The following is a 25,338-nucleotide window of genomic DNA, read 5'->3' as shown; positions in this document are numbered from 1 at the left end:
TAAAGTTTACCACGGACACACAGACACACAGACACACAGCCACACACACACACACACAGACAACCGAACACCGGGTTAAAACATAGACTCACTTGTTTACACAAGTGAGTCAAAAATTCATTTCTTTCCAGTCATCTTGTTTAAAACAATATTGCGCCTCTGGGATGGGCACAAAAAAAATAAAGAATGAAGCCTAATTATATGCAAACTGCATTTACTGTTATATTTATATTTTTTGTATTCTCTAAACTTGGCACTTTGATCTGATATTCTGACCCAACAGCTAGAGCAGTCATTATTATCATTTTTTGTTCAAACAGGAACTTCTTTTGCTAAGCATGGAAGTTTTATTTATTTTGCAAACGTTTTGGTGCAGATAGTAAAAAAGGGAAATTACTCTGTAATGCTAGGGGGAGTTAATTTGCTTTAAACTGATCTTTCTCATCTTAAATATTACATTTTGAAACAAGAGAGGCAAGGCCTTCAAGACTCACTTATGATGCACTTTTTTAAAAACATCCAAGCTTTTTATGTATTGAGTATAATTTCAAAATGTAATATTTAAGATGAGAAAGATCAGTTGAAAGCAAACTAAGTCCCCCAGCAGAGTAATTTCCCTTGTTTTACTGCCTGCAGCAAAACGTTTGCAATAAAGAAAACTTTCATGCTTAGCAAAAGAAGTTCCTGTTTGAACAAAAAATGAAAATAATGACAGATCTTTTGTTGAGTCGAATATCAGATCAAAGTGCCAAGTTTAGAGAATATAAAAAATATAAATATATCAGTAAATGCATTATACTCAATACATAAAAAGCTTGGATTTTTTAAAAAGTGTATCACAAGTGAGTCTTGAAGGCTCTGCCTCTCTTGTCTTTCTTTCTTCTTCTGTTTTTTTTTTTTTTGCTTGAAAAATTGTTTTTGGCCACAGTCAGTTTCAAACATCAGAAATCATCTCTACTGGTCATCAGAACACTGTTTGTGAACAGCCCACACTGGAAACAGAATTAACAAAACATCAAATGAACAGCTGTTTAGTCCTCTCATCCTTCACTGTAGCCAAAGAAAGAAAAAAGAAAGAGGACATTATCAACAAGCAGGAACAAAGGACTCTATTCATCCCTCCATTCAGTCAGACCAACAACAGTCACTACTTTCTGAAACTGATCAAGCCTTGAATTCAGACAGCAGCCCTGAGCACTGAACACACTGATTCACTGTCACAACGATCCCAACTCAACCACTCCTCTTCAACCTTGCCACCACCCCAGCCCCAGGATACCCCTCCACCCCCTCAGCCCACAAAACTTGTCTCCTCCTCTGTAAAACACACCACCACCCGACACCCCTAAAAAATACAGCACTGTTTCTGTCCACTACAAGACCCCATTGTAGGGAACAAATCCCATATCCACCGGGCACTATTGTTGAGGAGAACAAAAAACTCTGTTCAGTGTGTGTCTGATCAACCAGAACCCCCCCTGTGAAAAGGCTGACGGGTCCTGTAACATAACCACCCCCCCACCCCCACCCTCTCTCTCTCTCTCCACCCCTTCCCCTCCCAAACTTGACGTCTGCCTCCTCTCATGTACTGATTAGATCCAGGTATTTTCATGAACCCCCTAACAGCTGCTGATGAATACATGCGTCAGTTAACAGGTAGGCCATCACCTGACTGAGATAGATAAGGTCCCCATGTCGGGATGTCGGTCGCCGTTCTTCTAATCTAGACATCATCTTCTTGGGGTTGCATTCCTTCTGCTTGGAGGAATCAGTCGCAGCACTGATTAAGTTCGCACCATGCAGCAACAGCGCTTCAGACTTGTGTCATGACCTCTTTGCACCAGGGTTCTGCAGTCATGGGGTTAAAGCCATTTCAATATACCCCCTCCCTTCCCCAACCCTCCCTACCCTTCTGCCTTGTCTTCTGGCCATGTTGTTTATCTGGTAACGTGAAGGCTGAGTTCCTGACAGCCATGGTTCTCCCTCATGGCCTCCCCCGCACCCCCTTCCTACCGCAGTCACATCCCATGCCCCTAACATCCCTTCCCTAATGGTTATCCCCCTGACCCCCTAACATCCCTTCCCTAATGGTTATCCCCCACCCCCTAACATCCCTTCCCTAATGGTTATCCCCCTGACCCCCTAACATCCCTTCCCTAATGGTTATCCCCCTGACCCCCTAACATCCCTTCCCTAAAGTATATCCCCCTGAGCCCTAACATCCCTTCCCTAATGGTTATCCCCCTGAGCCCTAACATCCCTTCCCTAATGGTTATCCTCCACCCCCTAACATCCCTTCCTTAATCGTTATCCCCCACCCACTAACATCCCTTCCCTAATGGTTATCCTCCACCCCCTAACATCCCTTCCTTAATCGTTATCCCCCACCCACTAACATCCCTTCCTTAATGGTTATCCCCCTGAGCCCTAACATCCCTTCCCTAATGGTTATCCCCCTGACCCACTAACATCCCTTCCCTAATGGCTATCCCCCTGACTCACTAACATCCCTCCCCTAATGGTTATCCCCCTGACCCCCTAACATCCCTTCCCTAATGGTTATCCTCCACCCACTAACATCCCTTCCTTAATGGTTATCCCCCTGACCCCCTAACATCCCTTCTCTAATGGTTATCCCCCTGACCCCCTAACATCCCTTCCCTAATGGTTATCCCCCTGACCCACTAACATCCCTTCCCTAATGGTTATCCCCCTGACATACTGACATCCCTTCCCTAATGGCTATCCCCCACGCCCTAACATCCCTTCCCTAATGGCTATCCCCCACGCCCTAACATCCCTTCCCTAATGGCTATCCCCCACCCCCTAACACCACTTCCCTAATGGCTATCCCCCATGCCCTAACATCCCTTCCCTAATGGCTATCCCCCACGCCCTAACACCACTTCCCTAATGGCTATCCCCCATACCCTAACATCCCTTCCCTAATGGCTATCCCCCACCCCCTAACACCACTTCCCTAATGGCTATCCCCCACACCCTAACATCCCTTCCCTAATGGCTATCCCCCACGCCCTAACATCCCTTCCCTAATGGCTATCCCCCACCCCCTAACATCCCTTCCCTAATGGTTATCCCCCTGACCCTCAAACATTCCTTCCCTAATGGTTATCCCCCTGACCCACTAACATCCCTTCCCTAATGGTTATTCCCCTGACCCCCTAACATCCCTTCCCTAATGGTTATCCCCCTGACCCCCTAACATCCCTTCCCTAATGGTTATCCCCCTGACCCCCTAACATCCCTTCCCTAATGGTTATCCCCCTGACCCATTAACATCCCTTCCCTAATGGTTATCCCCCTGAACCCCTAACATCCCTTCCCTAATGGTTATCCCCCTGACCTACTGACATCCCTTCCCTAATGGTTATCCCCCTGACCTACTGACATCCCTTCCCTAATGGCTATCCCCCACGCCCTAACATCCCTTCCCTAATGGCTATCCCCCACCCCCTAACACCACTTCCCTAATGGCTATCCCCCACGCCCTAACATCCCTTCCCTAATGGGTATCCCCCACGCCCTAACATCCCTTCCCTAATGGCTATCCCCCACGCCCTAACACCACTTCCCTAATGGCTATCCCCCACACCCTAACATCCCTTCCCTAATGGCTATCCCCCACCCCCTAACACCACTTCCCTAATGGCTATCCCCCACACCCTAACATCCCTTCCCTAATGGCTATCCCCCACGCCCTAACATCCCTTCCCTAATGGCTATCCCCCACCCACTAACATCCCTTCCCTAATGGTTATCCCCCTGACCCTCAAACATTCCTTCCCTAATGGTTATCCCCCTGACCCACTAACATCCCTTCCTTAATGGTTATTCCCCTGACCCCCTAACATCCCTTCCCAAATGGTTATCCCCCTGACCCTCTAACATCCTTTCCCTAATGGTTATCCCCCTGACCCCCTAACATCCCTTCCCTAATGGTTATCCCCCTGACCCCCTAACATCCCTTCCCTAATGGTTATCCCCCTGACCCACAAACATCCCTTCCCTAATGGTTATCCCCCACCCCCTAACATCCCTTCCCTAATGGTTATCCCCCTGACCCTCAAACATTCCTTCCCTAATGGTTATCCCCCTGACCCACTAACATCCCTTCCCTAATGGTTATCCCCCTGACCCCCTAACATCCCTTCCCTAATGGTTATCCCCCTGACCCACAAACATCCCTTCCCTAATCGCTATCCCCCTGACCCACTAACATCCCTTCCCTAATGGTTATCCCCCTGACCCCCTAACATCCCTTCTCTAATGGTTATCCCCCTGACCCACTAACATCCCTTCCCTAATGGTTATCCCCCTGACCCCCTAACATCCCTTCCCTAATGGTTATCCCCCTGACCCCCTAACATCCCTTCCCTAATGGTTATCCCCCTGACCCACTAACATCCCTTCCCTAATGGTTATCCCCCTGACCCACTAACATCCCTTCCCTAATGGTTATCCCCTGACCCACTAACATCCCTTCCCTAATGGTTATCCCCCTGACCCACAAACATCCCTTCCTTGATGGCTATCCCCCTGACCCACAAACATCCCTTCCCTAATGGCTATCCCCCTGACCCACTAACATCCCTTCTCTAATGGTTATCCCCCTGACCCACTAACATCCCTTCCCTAATGGTTATCCCCCTGACCCCCTAACATCCCTTCCCTAATGGTTATCCCCCTGACCCCCTAACATCCCTTCCCTAATGGTTATCCCCCTGACCCCCTAACATCCCTTCCCTAATGGTTATCCCCCTGACCCCCTAACATCCCTTCCCTAATGGCTATCCCCCTGACCCACTAACATCCCTTCCCTAATGGCTATCCCCCTGACCCACTAACATCCCTTCCCTAATGTTTATCCCCCTGACCCCCTAACATCCCTTCCCTAATGGTTATCCCCCTGACCCACTAACATCCCTTCCCTAATGGCTATCCCCCTGACCCACTAACATCCTTTCCCTAATGTTTATCCCCCTGACCCCCTAACATCCCTTCCCTAATGGTTATCCCCCTGACCCACAAACATCCCTCCTAATGGAAAGATCTGTGAAGCTCTGTGAGCTGCCTGACACACAGTGTGCAGTGTCCTTCAGCTTACAGTTAATGGCCTCTTCACAATACACGGATGACTATCAGGTTACATTGATGACTATGAGGTTACAAGTGTGTGTGTGTGTGTGTGTGTGTGTGTGTGTGTGTGTGTGTGTGTGTGTGTGTGTTCTTCCTTTGGTGTGTGTGTCTGTGTTTGTGTATGTGAAAAAGAGCATGAGACACAGAGAGAGAGAGAATGTGTGTGTGTGTGTGTGTGTGTGTGTGTGTGTGTGTGTGTGTGTGTGTGTGTGTGTGTGTGTGTGTGTGCGTGCATGTATTAGAGAGAGAGACACAGAGAGAGATAAGAAAGAGAGATAAGAAAGAGAGACACACAGACAGAGTGAGAGAGAGAGAGAGAGTATGAGTATCTGTGAGTGTGTATTCATGCATCAGCGTGCTCACGGAGCAGAGAGTAATAACTTTTGAGTCCACAATGGTAGGGGGAAGGAGAGGGTGGGAAGGAGAGAGGGAAGGGAGGGGAGGCATTGACAAAGACAGAGACAGAGAGACAGAGAGACAGACTAGCTGATAAAACGAAATGAGCCACGTTATCCCATGGCTGGGTCATAGTCTGTGATACACTTCCGTGGGTCTCCACACACAAATGTGCAACCAGGTGTTAACATGGACCGTTACCAATACTGTTCACAGCAAACATTAAAAAAACAAGAGAGGCAAGGCCTTCAAGACTCACTTGTGATACACTTTAAAAAAAACCCCAAGCTTTTTATGTATTGAGTATAATTTCAAAATGTAATGTTTAAGATGAGAAAGATCAGTTTAAAGCAAATTAACTCCCCTAGCTTTAATTACAGAATAATTTCCCTTTTTTGCTATCTGCACCAAAACCTTTGCAAAATAAATAAAAATTCCATGCTTAACAAAAGAAGTTCCTGTTTGAACAAAAAATGATAATAATGACTCCTTTTGTTGTTGTGTCAGAATAAGAGGTTTAAGTGCCAAGTTTAGAGAATACAAAAAATATAAATATTACAGTAAATGCAGTTTGCATATAATTAGGCTTCTTTTTTAAATTTTTTTGTGCCATCCCAGAGGTGCAATATTGTTTTAAACACGATGACTGGAAAGAACTGAATTTTTCCTATTTTTATGCCAAATTTGGTGTCAACTGACAAAGTAATTGCAGAGAAAATGTCAATGTTAAAGTTTACCACAGACACACGGACACACACACACACACACAGACAACCAAACACCGGGTTAAAACATAGACTCACTTTGTTTACACAAGTGAGTCAAAAAACCAACCTGTTGCTGGGATATTTGCCAGCATTAGGAGCTTCTGTGTTCATGGTATTGTTATTACGAGTGCCACGTGTGCTCCTTCACACAAGCACAAAATTCTGCTGCATCGCTTATCTTGAGGACACTTAAGTCTCAGCAATGTACATATCTTTTTTTTTTCTTCTTTCATTTCTTTTTTTTTTCTTTTTTTTTTTTGAGGAATACACTGGCTTCCTGTTTAGCAGAGAATTAAATACAAAATCTCATGTCTCTGATTTAATGAGAATTCTGGACATCAACATTTGTATTTTTTTCTAATTCTTTTTATCACAACAGATTTCTCTGTGTAAAATTTGATTTCTCTGTGTAAAATTTGGGCTGCTCTCCCCAGGGAGAACACATCGCTACACTACAGTGCCACCCATTTTTTTTGTATTTTTTCCTGCGTGCGGTTTTATTTGCTTTTCCTATCGAAGTGGATTTTTCTACAGAATTTTCAATCCTTTTGTTGCCATGGGTTCTTTTACATGCGCTAAGTGCATGCTGCACATGGGACCTCGGTTTATCGTCTCATCCGAATGACTAGCGTCCAGACCACCACTGCGTGCTCAGATTCTCACGTTTCCTAGGCGGACGTGTTACCTCTAGGCCATCACTCCACATAATCATCTCTTATCTTTAAAGCAGATTTGTTCCTTCAAGTTCTGTCTGATATTCCACTGATGACAGAAACTTTTGTGTTCCCAAATTCAAACAGAAAGGAACACAGCACACGAGCTTTTTGTTAGTCACAGTCCCTCACTCACATCCTTTAAAACAAATCTAAGAGCATTCCTTTTTAAGCAGTCTCTGCATAACTGAGGCACTCCATTCCATATTTGCATTATATGGATCCACATATGTTTATGTGTGTGTGTGTGTGTGCGCGCGTGCGCGTGTGTGGCTGCGTGCGTGCGTGTGTGTGTGCACGCGTGTGTGTGCGTGCGTGCGTGTGTGCGTGCGTACATGGGTGTGTGTGTGCGCTTGTGTGCATGAGTGTGTGCCTCGGTGTGTGTGTGTGTGTGTGCGTGTGGTGTGTGTGTGTGTGTGTGTGTGTGTGTGTGTGTGTGTGTGTGTGTGTGTGACATGTTACTGTAAAGCATTCTGAATTGTCTGAAAGTGCTATATAGATACACTGTTACTATTAACTATCATTATTAATATTATCATTATTGTTATAATTATCATTATCATCATCATTACTGTTGTCACTGTTACTATTATTATTATCATTATTATCACTATTAGTATCTTTATATTATTATTATCACCATCATTATCATTATCTTTTTTATCAGTATTTATTTAATCAACATTATCATATACACAGCTACCACTGGACTTGTCACCGAGGACCTTCTGTTCAATAATCCTCAGATTCCAGGAACCTGTTGTCATCATCACCATTGTTATCAACAGATGAACAGAAGGCTTTTTCTTGTGTAAGTTGGCCCCACATTTAACCATCATACTGTTTGTTGGGGTGGGAAGGTGGAGGATACCATTAACAACAACAGTCATGGCTCAAACTGCAGACTTCTTCTTCTGCGTTCACTCGTATGCACACGAGTAGGCTTTTACGTGTATGACCGTTTTTACCCCGCCATGTAGGCAGCCATACTCCATTTTCGGGGGTGTGCATGCTGTTGTCTCCAATGAAGAACTTTGGAACATAACAAAACAGGCCCCACTGGAGACGGAAATCAAGAAACGGAAATGGGGATGGATAGGCCATACACTACGCAAGCCTGCAACAAACATCACAAGACAGGCTCTTGATTGGAACCCTCAGGGGAAAAGGAAAGTTGGCCGTCCGAAGCAGAACTGGCGGAGAAGCATTGTGGCAGAGACAAGGGCGGCCGGAATGACGTGGGCCGAACTGAAGAGGACCAGCCAGAGCCGGGTGCGTTGGAGGAGTGTTGTTGCGGCCCTATGTTCCCCACGGAATCAAGAGGAATAAGTCAAGTAAGTCAAGCATGCTGGGTATGTTCTTGTTTCCATAACCCACCGAACGCTGACATGGATTACAGGATCTTTAACGTGCGTATTTGATCTTCTGCTTGCATATACACATGAAGGGGGTTCAGGCACTAGCAGGTCTGCACATATGTTGACCTGGGAGATCGTAAAAATCTCCACCCTTTACCAACCAGGCGCCGTCACTGTGATTCGAACCCGGGACCCTCAGACTGACAGTCCAACGCTTTAACCACTCGGCTATTGCACCCGTCAAACTGCAGACTAACATGGCTGCCTCTTGTCAGTTTGAAGAGGAAGGTGGCATTGTGGCTAAGACAGTAATCTGCCAATACACAGAGTCTGTGAGGGTCTGGGTTCAAATCCCGCTCTCACCCTTTCTCCCAAGTTTGACTGGAAAATCAAAACTGAGCGTCTGGTCATTCGGATGAGACGATAAATTGAGGTCCCCGTGTGCGGCACACACTTGGTGCACTTAAAAAAGAACCCATGGCAAGGAAAGTGTTGTCCTCTTGTCAAAATTTTGTAGAGGAAATCCACTCTGATAGGTACATTATTACAACACTCTTGTTGCCATGGGATCTTTTTTAAGTGGAGTGATGGCCTAGAGGAAACGCGTCCGCCTGGGAAGCGAGAAAATCTGAGCCCGCTGATGCGAATCACGGCTCAGCCGCCGACATTTTCTTCCCCTCCACTAGACCTTGAGTGGTGATCTGGGCGCTAGTCATTCGGATGAGACAATAAACTGAGGTACTGTGTGTAAAAGAACCCAAGGCAACAAAAGGGTTGTTCCTGGCATAATTCTGAAGAAAAATCCACTTCAATAGGAAAAACAAAATTGCACGCAGGAAAAAAACACACAAAAAATGGGTGGCGCTGTAGTATAGCGACACGACCTCCCTGGGGAGAGCAGCCCGAATTTCACACAGAGAAATCTGTTGTGATAAAAAAAAAGAAATACAAATACATAAATATACATGCATGCACTCAAGACCTGGCTAAGCACGTTGAGTAAGGCTGCTGGCCAGGCATCTCCCTAGCAGATGTGGTGTAGGGTAGGATTATGGATTTGTCCGAACGCAGTGACGCCTCCTTGAGAAATTGAAACTGAAATGACACTGTCAGTCTGAACAAGCGTCACAGCGCCGACACTCTCAGCACTGGGTGAGGTAGGCGTTGTTCTGTTCTTGCCCACTGGCCTTGCTGTGACAGTGCCACTTCCTCGCACCCACCGTTCCAAAGCATTCACCTTCTGTCTTTCGCTTTCAGTACACTCATATGCATTTGCTTATTAGTCTTGTTGGCGTCATTACGTGGAGTGATGGCCTAGCGGTAATGCGTCCGCCTAGGAAGCAAGAGAATCTGAGTGTGCTGGTTCGAATCACGGCTCAGCCACCTGTATTTTCTCCCTCTCCACTAGACCTTCGGTGGTGGTCTGGATGCTAGTCATTCGGATGAGACAATTAGCCGAGGTCCCGTGTGCAGCATGCATTTAGCGCACATAAAAGAACCCACAACAACAAAAGGGTTGTTCCTGGCAAAATTCTGAAGAAAAATCCACTTCAATAGGAAAAACAAAATTGCACGCAGAAAAAAAAAAAAAAAAAGGGTGGCGCTGTAGTATAGCGACCTGCTCTCCCTGGGGAGAGCAGCCTGAATTTCACACAGAGAAATCTGTTGTGATAAAAAAAAGAAATACAAATACAAATACATAAATATACATGCATGCACTCAAGGCCTGACTAAGCACGTTAGGTTAGGCTGCTGGTCAGGCATCTCCCTAGCAGATGTGGTGTAGGGTAGGATTATGGATTTGTCCGAACGCAGTGACGCCTCCTTGAGAAATTGAAACTGAAATGACACTGTCAGTCTGAACAAGCGTCACAGCGCCAACACTCTCAGCACTGGGTGAGGTAGGCGTTGTTCTGTTCTTGCCCACTGGCCTTGCTGTGACAGTGCCACTTCCTCGCACCCACCGTTCCAAAGCATTCACCTTCTGTCTTTCGCTTTCAGTACACTCATATGCATTTACTTATTAGTCTAGTTGGTGTCATTATTTTCATGTTAGTGTTGTTGTTGTTTTTTTACACAAACCTTGGGTCAGGTTCTCAAGGCCTGTCTAGTGTATTAGGTTTTACGCTTAACAACACAGACTCACCACCACTGACTCATTGCAATGTCTGACAACACTGACTGAGCGCTTCACAATACTGACTCACCAACACTGACTCACTGCAACACTGACTCAAACGCTTCACAATACTGACTCACCAACACTGACTCACTCCAACACCGACTCAAACGCTTCACAATACTGACTCAACAACACTGACTTACTCCAACACCAACTCAAACGCTTCACAATACTGACTCACTCCAACACCGACTCAAACGCTTCACAAAACTGACTCACTCCAACACCGACTCAAACGCTTCACAATACTGACTCAACAACACTGACTTACTCCAACACCAACTCAAACGCTTCACAATACTGACTCACTCCAACACCGACTCAAACGCTTCACAAAACTGACTCACCAACACTGACTCCAACACTGACTCAAACGCTTCACAATACTGACTCACTCCAACACCGACTCAAACGCTTCACAAAACTGACTCACCAACACTGACTCCAACACTGACTCAAACGCTTCACAATACTGACTCACCAACACCAACTCACTCAAACACTGACTCCAACACTTCACAATACTGACTCACCAACACTGACTCACTGCAATGTCTGACAACACTGACTTGACCCAACAGTGACTCACTCCAACACTGACTCCAACACTTCACAATACTGACTCACCAACACTGACTCCAACACTGACTCAAACGCTTCACAATACTGACTCACCAACACTGCTTCACTCAAACACTGGACAACACTGACTCCACAACACTCATTCAAACAATGGTCAACAGTGACTCACTCCAACACTGACTCCAACACTTCACAATACTGACTCACCAACACTGACTCCAACACTTCACAATACTGACTCACCAACACTGACTCCAACACTTCACAATACTGACTCACCAACACTGACTCAAACACTTCACAATACTGACTCACCAACACTGACTCCAACACTGACTCCAACGCTTCACAATACTGACTCACCAACACTGACTCAAACACTGACTCCAACGCTTCACAATACTGACTCACTCCAACACCGACTCAAACGTTTCACAATACTGACTCACCAACACTGACTCACCAACACTGACTCAAACGCTTCACAATACTGACTCACCAACACTGACTCAAACACTGGACAACACTGACTCACTCATACACTGAACAGCACTGACTCACTGGTAAACAACACAGACAAGCAACACTAATAACAAACAACACAGGTAAGCAACACTGACTCACTGATGAACCACACTGACAAGCAACACTGACCTTGAAATTTCATTGAAGCTGAGGAAGAGGCGCTGGAGGCTGGGCAAGGCATCCACATCATTCTGCAGAGGAGGGACAGCATGCACACAGTGAACACCCCCCCTTCAGGCTGGTGCACCCCCCCCCCCCGCCCCCCACACACACAGACTTACATACACAGAGACAAACACACACACACAGACACAGACAAACACACACACATATACTCACACACACTCACTCATTCATACACACAAAAAAAAACACATGCACACCCACACACACACACACTCACACACAGAGAGACAAACACACACACTCACACACACAGATACACACACACACAGACACACACACTCACTCACTCATTCACACACACACACACAAACACATGCACGCCCACATACATGCACTCACACACACTCACACATGCATGCATGCACCCTCCCCCCCTAAACACACACACACACACTCACTCACACACACACACACACGCACACCCACCCACACAGACACACACATCCATGTGCACACACACAAATGCACACACCCATACATCCTCACTCTAACACACACACACACACATCCTCACTCACGCAAATACACATCCTTACACACATACACAGACATGCACACACACACACACATATGAACACACACATACAAACAAGACTGCACATGAAGGCACATTCATACCAGCTGCCAGACTTGACACACAATAATACATGTAACATGTAATGTTCAAATCAGAACGGTGACCAAGCAAGCAAAATTCACTCTGTTGGGCAGGGTAGGTTACAGCTGAGGTTCTACAACAACACAAGATAATCCCACACTTTCCATAAACAGTTGGTTTGATGCCTCACCTTTACAAGCGTCCCAGGCACACACACACACACACACACACACACACACACACACAACACACAACAACAACAAAAACCCCACAAAAAACAATGTTTACTGCACAGAGCAAGGGAAGTAATCTGTCCCATAAAGCTCCAACATTCTCAAGTGCAAAAAGAACTCTGAACACACAGGCTATAAGGAAAACTGTACAGGTGGACACTATTATAACTCTGAACACACAGGCTATAAGGAAAACTGTACAGGTGGACACTATTATAACTCTGAACACACAGGTTATAAGGAAAACTGTACAGTGGACACTATTATAATTCTGAACACACAGGTTATAAGGAAAACTCTGTAGAGTACACACTATTACAACTCTGAACACACAGGTTATAAGGAAACCTCTGTACAGCAGACAACAAGAACTCTGAACACACAGGTTATAAGGAAAATTGTGTACAGAAGACACTCTGAACACAAAGGCTATAAGGAAAACTGTGTACAGTCACTGAACACACAGACTATAAGGAAAACTCTGCACAGTCACTGAACACACAAGTTATAAGGAAAACTGTGTATAGCCACTGAACACACAGGCTATAAGGAAAACTGTGTACAGACACTGAACACACAGGCTATAAGGAAAACTGTGTACAGCCACTGAACACACAGGCTATAAGGAAAACTGTGCACAGCCACTGAACACACAGGCTATAAGGAAAACTGTGTACAGCCACTTGACCACACAGGCTATAAGGAAAACTGTGCACAGCCACTGAACACACAGGCTATAAGGAAAACTGTGCACAGACACTGAACACACAGGCTATAAGGAAAACTGTGTACAGCCACTGAACACACAGGCTATAAGGAAAACTGTGCACAGACACTGAACACACAGGCTATAAGGAAAACTGTGTACAGACACTGACCATACAGGCTATAAGGAAAACTGTGCACAGACACTGACCATACAGGCTATAAGGAAAACTGTGCACAGACACTGACCACACAGGCTATAAGGAAAACAGTGTACAGACACTGAACACACAGGCTATAAGGAAACCTGTGTACAGACACTGAACACACAGGCTATAAGGAAAACTGTGCACAGACACTGACCACACAGGCTATAAGGAAAACTGTGCACAGACACTGAACACACAGGCTATAAGGAAAACTGTGTACAGCCACTGAACACACAGGCTATAAGGAAAACTGTGTACAGCCACTGAACACACAGGCTATAAGGAAAACTGTGTACAGCCACTGACCACACAGGCTATAAGGAAAACTGTGTACAGCCACTGAACACACAGACTATAAGGAAAACTGTGTACAGCCACTGAACACACAGACTATAAGGAAAACTGTGTACAGCCACTGACCACACAGGCTATAAGGAAAACTGCACAGACACTGAACACACAGGCTATAAGGAAAACTGTGTACAGCCACTGAACACACAGACTATAAGGAAAACTGTGTACAGCCACTGACCACACAGGCTATAAGGAAAACTGCACAGACACTGAACACACAGGCTATAAGGAAAACTGTGTACAGCCACTGAACACACAGGCTATAAGGAAAACTGTGTACAGCCACTGACCACACAGGCTATAAGGAAAACTGTGTACAGCCACTGAACACACAGGCTATAAGGAAAACTGTGTACAGCCACTGAACACACAGGCTATAAGGAAAACTGTGTACAGCCACTGAACACACAGGTTATAAGGAAAACTGTGTACAGCCACTGAACACAAACACAGGCTATAAGGAAAACTGTGAACAGCCACTGAACACACAGGCTATAAGGAAAACTGTGTACAGCCACTGAACACACAGGCTATAAGGAAAACTGTGTACAGCCACTGACCACACAGGCTATAAGGAAAACTGTACAGCAGACACTGACCACACAGGCTATAAGGAAAACTGTACAGCAGATACTGACCACAGTGCGGATCTTATTGCGTCGCAGGTTGAGCTCAGCCAGGGCATCGATGCCGGCCAGGTTGTCCACACTGGTGATCTGGTTGCCGGCCAGGTTCAGCACCCGCAGCTCCACCAGGTGGTTCAGGTTCTCTATGCTGCTGATCTGTGCACACATGCATGCACACACACACACACACACACACACGCACACACACAGACATGCACACACACACACACACACACAGACATGCACACACACACACAGACATGCACGCACACACACACACAGACAAGCACGCACACACACATACATACATATGTACACACACATGTGCACATGCACACACACATATACACACATGCATACACACACACACACACACATACACACAAACACACACATACATGCACACACACATACATATACACACACACACATACACATATATACATCCACACACACATGTACACATGCACGCACACATGCACCCACACACACACAATAGCAATGGAATAGTAGTTGTATAGTGGCAGATATAATAGTAGTAATAGTATAGTGGTAGATATGATAGTGGTGATGGTATAGTGGTAGATATAATAGCAGCAATGGTATGGTGGTAGATATAATAGCAGCAATGGTACAGTGGTAGATATAATAGCAGCAATGGTAAAGTGGTAGATATAATAGCAGCAATGGTAAAGTGGTAGATATAATAGTAACAATGGTATAGTGGTAGATATAATAGTAGCAATGGTACAGTGGTAGATATAATAGCAGCAATGGTATAGTGGTAGATATAATAGCAGCAATGGTAAAGTGGTAGATATAATAGTAACAATGGTATAGTGGTAGATATAATAGCAGCAATGGTAAAGTGGTAGATATAATAGTAACAATGGTATAGTGGTAGATATAATAGCAGTTATGGTATAGAGGTAGATTTATAATAGTAACAATGGTATAGTGGCAGATATAATAGTAACAATGGTATAGTGGTAGATATCATAGTAGCAATGGTATAGTGGTAGATATCATAGTAGCAATGGTATACTGGAAGATACAGTAGTAGCAATGGTACAGCAGTAAATAAAAAGGTAGAAATGGTACAGTAGTAACAGTAACAGCAGCAGTAACAGCAGTAGTAACAGCAGAAGTAACAGCAACAGCATTAGTCACAGCAGCAGCAGCAGCAGCAGCAGCAGGAACAGGTGGCACCAGAACAAACAGTACCTGATTCCCATGCAGGTCTAGCACGTCCAGCTTGATGAGCGATTCCAGGTTCTCAATCTTCTTGATCCTGAACAACACACACACACACACAAACAGCAACTAGCTATTCAGCATCTGTGCACACACACACTCACACACACACTCACACATACACACACACAGCAACTCTTTTAATTCAGCACCTGCACACACACACACACACACACACACACACATGTATACATACCTCAAACAAACACACAAACCAACCTGATCTTGCGCAACATGAGCACGTAGAGGGATTTCATACACACACACACACACACATACACGAACCCCCCCCCCGGCCCCTCCCCTTCCCCCACGCCCCCCACACATACACCAATCTGTATTTTCCCAGCATGAGCATTTGGAGGAATTTCACAACCACACCCCCCCTCCCCACAACCCCTCCCCAAACAACCCTCCCCCCCAACCCCCCCCCCCCAAAAAAAAGAAACCAACAACAACAACAACAAAAAAACATCCCCACCAAACAAACACCCCCTCCCCCCAAAAAAAACAAACACACACACACCCTAAACAATCCCCCTCAACCCCCTAACAAACACACAATCATACCCCAAACACACACAAACACACCCAAACACACACACACCAACCTGTTCTTGCCCAGCATGAGGATGCAGAGAGATTTCACAATCCCCCCCCCCCTCCACCTCCATCCACCCTGACCCCCTCCTGCCGCTCAAACAAACACAAAAACACCCCAAACAAACAAACACACCCCCACCCCCAAACAAACAAACACACATACACCCCCCCAAACAAACAAACACACACACACACACCCCAAACAAATACACTCACACACCCCAAACAAAAAAACACAAACCCCAAACAAACACACACACCCCAAACAAACACACACACACACCCCAAACAAACACACACACCCCAAACAAACACACACACCCGAAACAAACACACACACCCCAAACAAACACCCCCCCCCCCAAACAAACAAACACACACACACACCCCAAACACACACACACACTCCCCAAACAATCAAACACACACACACCCCCCCAAACAAACAAACACACACACCCTAAACAAACACCCCCCCCCAAACAAACAAACACACACACACACCCCAAACACACACACACACTCCCCAAACAATCAAACACACACACACACCAAACAAACACACACCCCCCAAACAAACACACACACACACACCAAACAAACAAACACACACACACCAAACAAACACCCCCCGACCCCAAACAAACAAACACACACACACACACACCCAAACAAACACCCCCACCCCCCAAACAAACACACACACACACCCCAAACACACACACACATACCCCAAACACACACACACACCCAAAACACAAACACACACACACACACCCAAAACACAAACACACACACACACACACACCCAAAACACACACACACACACACACACACACACCCAAAACACAAACACACACGTGGCGTCTTATAAACTTTAAGGTTTTATGACAATAAAAAGTATTCTATTCTATTCTATTCTATTCACACCCAAAACACAAACACACACACACACACACACCCACCCCAAAACACACACACCCCCCAAACAAACACACACACCCCAAACACACACACACAGACACACACGCCAACCTGTTCTTGCCCAGCATGAGGACCCGTAGGGACCTGAGGGAGGCCAGGCCGGCGATCTGCTCGATGTGGTTGTCGTAGAGGTCGAGGAAGATGAGGCGGCGCAGGGAGGTGAGGTGCTGGATGCGGGTGATGGCATTGTGCTGGTAGTTCAGCAGCCGCAGCTGGTCCTCCCCCTCCAGGATCGGACACACCGTCAGCTTCCGTCTTTCAGGGGAGATACAGATACAGATACAGATACATATATATATATATATATATATATGTATGTATGTATATATATATATATAGTCATTCGGACGAGACGATAAACCAAAGTCCTGTGTGCAGCATGCACTTAGCGCACGTAAAAGAACCCACGGCAACAAAAGGGTTGTTCCTGGCAAAATTCTGTAGAAAAATCCACTTTGATAGAAAAAAAACAAATAAAATTGCACGCAGGAAAAAAGAAAAAAAAAAAAAAAAGGGTGGCACTCTCAGTGTGGCGATGCGCTCTCCCTGGAGAGAGCTGCCCGAATTTCACACAGAGAAATCTGTTGTGACCAAAAAAACCTGAAAAACAAAAAAACAAACAAACAAACAAAAAGAACAACAAACAAACAAAACACACACACACACACAAATACACAAACACACAAACAGAACACACATAGACCACACACACAAACACTTAGAACACAAACACATACAACCCTCCACCCCACACCCCCCCCCCCTAGCCCCCCCCCACACACAGCCACACCCAGACACACTTACAACCCCCCCCCCCTACACCCTCCCACCCCCACCACACACACACAAACAACCTCCTCCCCTCCCCCTCCCCCTGCACCCCCAGCCAAAGCCACAGCGCAGAGCAGAAGCAGCAGGCAGTGAGCGCAAGATAAGATAAGATAAGAAGAACTTTCTTATCTCCAACTGGAGAAATTTGGTCAGGTGCATTATCACAACATAGACAAGTAAACAACATGGGGACCATAACTGTAAAAGCCAACAACAGCCCCTACAAATATTACGAAGATACAAATGTAAAAAATATCATATACATCGTTTCATACACACATCCATACACTGCAGGTAATAACTAGTATTCTTAATGTAAAAACAGAAAGAACCAAGAAACACCATTTGAATATAATTATAAACATAGCCTACTATACTGCACATTGATTATAATAGACAGATAAGATAAGAATAAAGATGAATTGCGGAAAACCACAACCAGATAATCAGCACACACCCGCACCGCACCCCCCCACACCCACCCCACACACGCGGATAACTTGATTAAACAAGAGTAATAAACATAGGGAAGCTGACCTGTCCAGGTTCAGCCTGTCGGGGTTGGAGGCGCGCTCATCGGGGGTCCTGTACACTACGGGGATGCCCGGGGCAGAGGGGCTCTCCGCAAAGATCACCCGGTCCCCTGCACCCACAATAACGGTGACCGTAAGAAGAGTAAGAATAAGAATGAGAATGAGATTGATGATGATGATGATGATGCTAATAATAGTCATATGAATATGAATAACAATACTGAAAGAATTAACAAATAAACATATATAAAAATGAGGGTAAACACACACACACACACACACATTTGTTTCAGAGTCAATGAGGCACATAGAACAAAGTAACACCTGTTCCAGTGTGAAGGAGTCACACAGAACAAAATTACACCTGTTCCAGTGTCAAGGTGTCAAACTGAACAAAGTCACACCTGTTTCAGTGTCAAGGTTCACACTGAACAAAGTAACACCTGTTTCAGTGTCAAGGTTCACACTGAACAAAGTAACACCTGTTTCAGTGTCAAGGTTCACACTGAACAAAGTCACACCTGTTTCAGTGTCAAGGTGTCAAACTGAACAAAGTCACACCTGTTTCAGTGTCAAGGTGTCAAACTGAACAAAGTCGCACCTGTTTCAGTGTCAAGGTGTCACACTGAACAAAGTAACACCTGTTTCAGTGTCAAGGTGTCACACTGAACAAAGTAACACCTGTTTCAGTGTCAAGGTGTCACACTGAACAAAGTCGCACCTGTTTCAGTGTCAAGGTGTCACACTGAACAAAGTAACACCTGTTTCAGTGTCAAGGTGTCACACTGAACAAAGTAACACCTGTTTCAGTGTCAAGGTGTCACACTGAACAAAGTCGCACCTGTTTCAGTGTCAAGGTGTCACACTGAACAAAGTCACACATGTTTCAGTATCAAGGTGTCAACCATAACAAAGTAACACCTGTTTCAGCGTCAAGGTGTCAACCTGAGAAAAAAAACACCCTTTGTGATGTGTAGGTTTGTATGGAGAAAAGTAACCTTCTGTGCAAAAGAAAAAAAAAGAAGAAGGAAAAAGACGAAATTAAAAGAAGAAGAAGGAAGAAGAAATAAAACGAAGAAGAAAGCAGTAGAAATTAGAAGAAGAAGAAGATGGAAGAAGAAATCAAACAAAGAAGAAGAAGAAGAAGAAAGGAATAAATTACAAGAAGAAAGAAAAAATCATAAGCAGGAAGAAGAAATTAAAAGAAGAAGAAAAAAAAAAGGGAAGAAAACATTAAAAGAAGAAGAAGGAAGAAAGAAATCAAAAGAAGAAGGAAAAGAAGAAGGAAGAAACTAAAAGAAGAATAAGGAAGAAACAAATATTGAAAGAAGAAGAAGGAAGAGGAAAGAAATTAAAAGAAGAAGGAAGAAGAAGAAGAAGAAGAAGAAGAAGAAGAAGAAGAAGAAGAATCAAGAAGAAATTAAAAGAAGAAGGGAAGAAGAAATTAAAAGAAAAACCAAACGAAGGAGGAAGAAAGTAATCAAAAGAAGAAGGAAAAGAAGAAGGAAGAAGAAACTAAAAGAAGAATAAGGAAGAAACAAATATTGAAAGAAGAAGAAAAGAGGAAAGAAATCAAAAGAAGAAGAAGCAAGAATAAATTAGAAGAAGAAGGAAGAAAGAAATTAAAAGAAGAAGAAGGAAGAAGAAAGAAACTGAAAGAAGAAGAAGAAGAAGAAGAAGAAGAAGAAGAAGAAGAAGAAGAAGGAACAAAGAAACTGAAAGAAGAAGAAAAAAAATGAAAAGAAGAAGGGAGAAGACATTAAAGGAAGAAAAAAGAAATTGAAAGAATAAGGAAGAAAGAGAGAAACTGAAAGAAGAAAGAAGAAAGAAATCAAAAGAAGAAGGAAGAAAGAAGAAGACAGGCCTCTCCCCCCACCTGGCAGAAACGCCGTCGTCTTTTGCGACTTGAACTGAGCGCTGCGGGACTCACGGCTGTGGGAGACGTCATCGTCGTCCCCTGCCCCGGTGAGGTCGGTGCCCAGGTCATGGGAGCTGGCTACGGAGGAAGTAAGGGTCTTTTTGCCGGGTCCCCCCCGGTAGTGAATGGGGATCTTCTCTGTGGGGACAGAACGCAGGACGAGGTCCAGACTGCGGAGTGCTTTGAGTTGTTTTGGGGGCAGCACACAGCTTAAAATGAGGCATGAAGCCACGTAAAAAAGAACAAAAAAACAAAACAAAACAAAAAAAACAAAAAAACAAAACAACAACAAAACAACAAAAACCCATATATATATATATATATATATATATTATTATTATTATATTATATTTTATTATATTAAGATGAAAAAAAATCTTTTATTTCTTTTAATGGCCTCTGCAATGGCGACAGCAATGAATGATACTGACGAAGAGGAAGAGAATGGTGGTGATAAAGATGGTAGGTGTGTGTCTGTCATACACTCACATGTACACACACACACACACACACACACACACACACATATATATCAATATGTATACACACACACACACACACACACACACACACACACACACACACACACACACACACACACAGAGACAACCAAACACTGGTTATTACATTGACTCATATCACTTGCACAAGTAAGTAAAAAATCAAACACACACAAAAAGGAGCAAAAATGGGCCATCATGTTAAAAACAAGAAATCAATATAATGATGTGAAAAGAAGAAACTACAAAACAAAGTGACAAATGAACTGAGAACTGCATAAAAAAATAACAACAAAAAAAAGCAACAAAAACAAAACAAAGAACGGAAAGAGGTAGAAATATCCACCCTTGCTCAAAGTGTCTACATATTGTCTTTGCAAATAAAAGACTGAAACACACACACACACACACACACACAAAACAAACATAACTCAGCAAAAATGGATCACCATGACAAAAGCATGAGATCAAACAATATGGAAAGAAGAAAAAAAGAAAACAAAAACAAAAAAAGAATCATGGAACACAGACTGACATAGTTGAAAAAGAAAAAAAAAAAAGATGAAGAGATATCCACCTCCGTTCAAAGTGGCCGGAGACTGCCCTTTCCAGTAAAAGGCCTCGAACATGGTGAGCACATAGTCTTTGTGACTCCTCAACTTTCCAAGTCAACACAGAGCACAACTTGTCACACACAACACACACAGATACCCACAGTGTTCCTGTTTGTCAGTGCTGAAACTGAAAGTGAAACACAGGTTTACCGATCAGAACTGTCTTCACAATCTTCTGGTCAGAATTCCCGGTCTGACAGTATGTTAACCGTGTGTCCCCATGCAGAACTGGTTCAGATAAGCACTCCGGTGCACATCACTGATACTAAAATGGGAAGTTTTTGTTTCACTCCCTGTTGGGTAAAACATAGTCACCATGTCAAACTGATGCAAACTAGGCCAACCACAGCACACCGGTAGGCCTAGTTTGCATCGGTTTGACATGATACAGCAGATGACGCCGAACACACGTGCAACCCAAAGCGGACTCCCCATCAGAAAGCCACACAGGGGCGTGCAGTGCTATGCACAGTCCTGCATGGAATTGCACAGCTCACTGCGCACAGCTGAACACAGCCTCTCGTCGCCATATGATCAATTTGAAAACAGCATGCACAGCTCACTGCCCACAGCTGAACACAGCCTCTCGTCGCCGTATGAACAATTTGAAAACAGCATGCACAGCTCACTGCCCACAGCTGAACACAGCCTCTCGTCGCCGTATGATCAATTTGAAAACTGCATGCACAGCTCACCACGCACTGCTGGCAGCACATCACCGTTCTCTCTAAATCACTGTTTTTTTGGATTTTTTAACAGGCACAATAGCCAAGTGGTTAAAGCGTTACACTTTCAATCCCAGGTTCAAATCTCGGTAACGGCGCCTGGTGGGCAATGGGTGGAGATTTTTCCGATCTCCCATGTCAACATATGTGCAGACCTGCTAGTGCCTGAGCCCCCTTCATGAGTATTCGCAAGCAGAAAATCAAATACGCACGTTAAAGATCCTGTAATCCATGTCAGCGTTCGATGGGTTATGGAAACAAGAACATACCCAGCAGGCACACCCCTGAAAACGGAGTATGGCTGCCTACATGGCTGGGTAAAAACGGTCATACACATAAGAGCCCACTGATGTACATACAAGTGAATGGGGGAGTTGCAGCCCACAAACAAAGAAGCATAAATCACTGTTTGATCAATCAGGAAACTACCAGCACGTTCATTCAAACCAAATCCAATCATGCTGCTGACTGCCCCAGCCGACCATGAAATGGACCCGCCAACAACAAACACAGCCCTCTGCGTGATGAGAGACTTGTTTAACTACGCGCCCTGAGATCAGCCCCTTTTGTGCGCAGCAGGCAGTTATCTGCAGATCCACAGGCAACAAGCTCCAAGCGTTTTACTGACCTCACAGCCAGTCACACAGATTGGAATCAGCAGCAGAGCAACCGCACGCCACCGCCCTCATCCGGGGTGTGCCCACACTGAGACAGTATGATCATGACCTGCGGGGAATTACTCCACTGCCACTGGTAAAACAATCTGGGACCCAACAATGCTTCCTGATTATCAAGATATGTGATCAAAACAGAAAAACAAAACCACCCTCCTGTTCACAAGTGTGTAACCTTCATCTCTAAAACCATCACAGGCCGGGGGGAGGGCAAGGTGTTCAGTCACACTGATCCACCATGCAGCAAGAGGACGCTGCATGTCGACACGCGCATGGCACGGGGGTTGACACGCGGACCTGTCACAATCAAGATCAGCCACTCCTCCACTCCCAGGCAGTCACCGCCTGTTTCCCACCTCTCTCCACTCCCACCGCCTGGCTCACAAAGCAGGCAGGCAGGCAGGCAGCATAGCAGTGTCAGAGGGGGGGGGGGGGGTGTACACACACAGACTGCACTGACACAGGGAGGTGTGTACACACACAGACTGCACTGACACAGGGAGGTGTGTACAGACAGAGGGAGGTGTGTACAGACATAGGGTGGTGTACAGACACTGGGAGGTGGGGGGTGGGGTGTACAGACATAGGGAGGTGTGTACAGACATAGGGAGGTGTGTACACACACAGACTGCACTGACACAGGGAGGTGTGTACACACACAGACTGCACTGACACAGGGAGGTGTGTACACACACAGACTGCACTGACACAGGGAGGTGTGTACACACACAGACTGCACTGATACAGGGAGGTGTGTACAGACAGAGGGAGGTATGTACAGACATAGGGTGGTGTACAGACACTGGGGGTGGGGGGGTGTACAGACATAGGGAGGTGTGTACAGACACAGGGTGGTGTGTACAGACACTGAGAGATGTGTACAGACATAGGGAGGAGTGTACAGACACAGGGGTGTGTACAGGCACAGGGAGGTGTGTACAGACACAGGGTGGTGTGTATATACTGTACAGACATAGGGAGGTGTGTACAGACACAGGGGTGTGTACAGGCACAGGGAGGTGTGTACAGACACAGGGTGGTGTGTATATACTGTACAGACATAGGGAGGTGTGTACAGACACTGGGAGATGTGTACAGGCACAGGGAGGTGTGTACAGACACAGGGTGGTGTGTACATACTGTACAGACATAGGGAGGTGTGTACAGACACTGGGAGATGTGTACAGGCACAGGGAGGTGTGTACAGACACAGGGTGGTGTGTACAGACTGTACAGACACAGGGAGGTGTGTACAGACATAGGGAGATGTGTACAGACATAGGGAGATGTGTACAGACACAGGGAGGTGTGTACAGACACAGGGAGATGTGTACAGACACAGGGAGGTGTGTACAGACACAGGGTGGTGTGTACAGACACAGGGTGGTGTGTACAGACTGTACAGACACAGGGAGGTGTGTACAGACATAGGGAGATGTGTACAGACACAGGGAGGTGTGTACAGACACAGGGAGATGTGTACAGACACAAGGAGGTGTGTACAGACACAGGGTGGTGTGTACAGACACAGGGAGATGTGTACAGACACTGGGGTGGTGGTGGGGGGTGTACAGACACAGGGAGGTGTGTACAGAAGGGGCCTTCGGTGTATGTGTGTGCTGTGCGTGTCAACCCTGTCCTGTCCCAATCCCAGCATGTTTATCAAACATGATCTCCACCAAAAGGAGGGATCTCTGTACCTGCCCCTACAATCTCAGCATTTTTAGCCAAAAAAACATGATCTCCATGAAACAAAGAAATTGTGTACCATCTTAACAATCTCAACATTTTTTTTTTATTTTAAATCAAACAACATGATCTCCACAAACTGACGGGTAATTTCATACCCATCTTCACAATCTCAGCATCTTATTTCTTTAAATATCATAACATTCATAAGGTACATTTCCAAGCCAAAAACTTTGAATGAAAAGAAGTATTTCTAGATTCATTGCCATTACACCATATTTGTCATTTCACCTGATTCCAGTATGTCTTTTCAATTTGAAATCTCCAAGTTTTCAGATGTTATATAACAATGCTTAATTGTTACCCTAACACTCTCTCCACCCCCACATCCCCCCTTTTTTTCTAACTTCATAGATTACACA

The 25,338-nt window shown here is 45.1% G+C and overlaps 1 protein-coding gene across 2 annotated transcripts in view; it reads right to left on the bottom strand.

The window, feature by feature from the left end:
* LOC143282343 (leucine-rich repeat-containing protein 49-like) overlaps window positions 1-25,338 on the bottom strand; it is a 65,240-nt gene that overhangs the window by 29,787 nt on the left and 10,115 nt on the right. For both annotated transcript variants that reach the window (XM_076587950.1, XM_076587951.1), the window contains exons 2-7: window positions 20,673-20,852; window positions 18,801-18,906; window positions 17,484-17,687; window positions 15,816-15,882; window positions 14,604-14,747; window positions 11,810-11,871 (exon numbers count right to left, since the gene is read on the bottom strand). In XM_076587950.1, coding sequence (XP_076444065.1) covers window positions 11,810-11,871; window positions 14,604-14,747; window positions 15,816-15,882; window positions 17,484-17,687; window positions 18,801-18,906; window positions 20,673-20,852 — 763 coding nt within the window. The remainder of the gene's footprint in view (window positions 1-11,809; window positions 11,872-14,603; window positions 14,748-15,815; window positions 15,883-17,483; window positions 17,688-18,800; window positions 18,907-20,672; window positions 20,853-25,338) is intronic.

This window comes from Babylonia areolata, chromosome 5 (genome assembly GCF_041734735.1).
Source record: "Babylonia areolata isolate BAREFJ2019XMU chromosome 5, ASM4173473v1, whole genome shotgun sequence".
NCBI lineage: Eukaryota > Metazoa > Mollusca > Gastropoda > Neogastropoda > Buccinidae > Babylonia > Babylonia areolata.
Note: the sequence above shows the minus strand (reverse complement) of the source record. Positions and strands in the feature narration are given on the sequence as shown.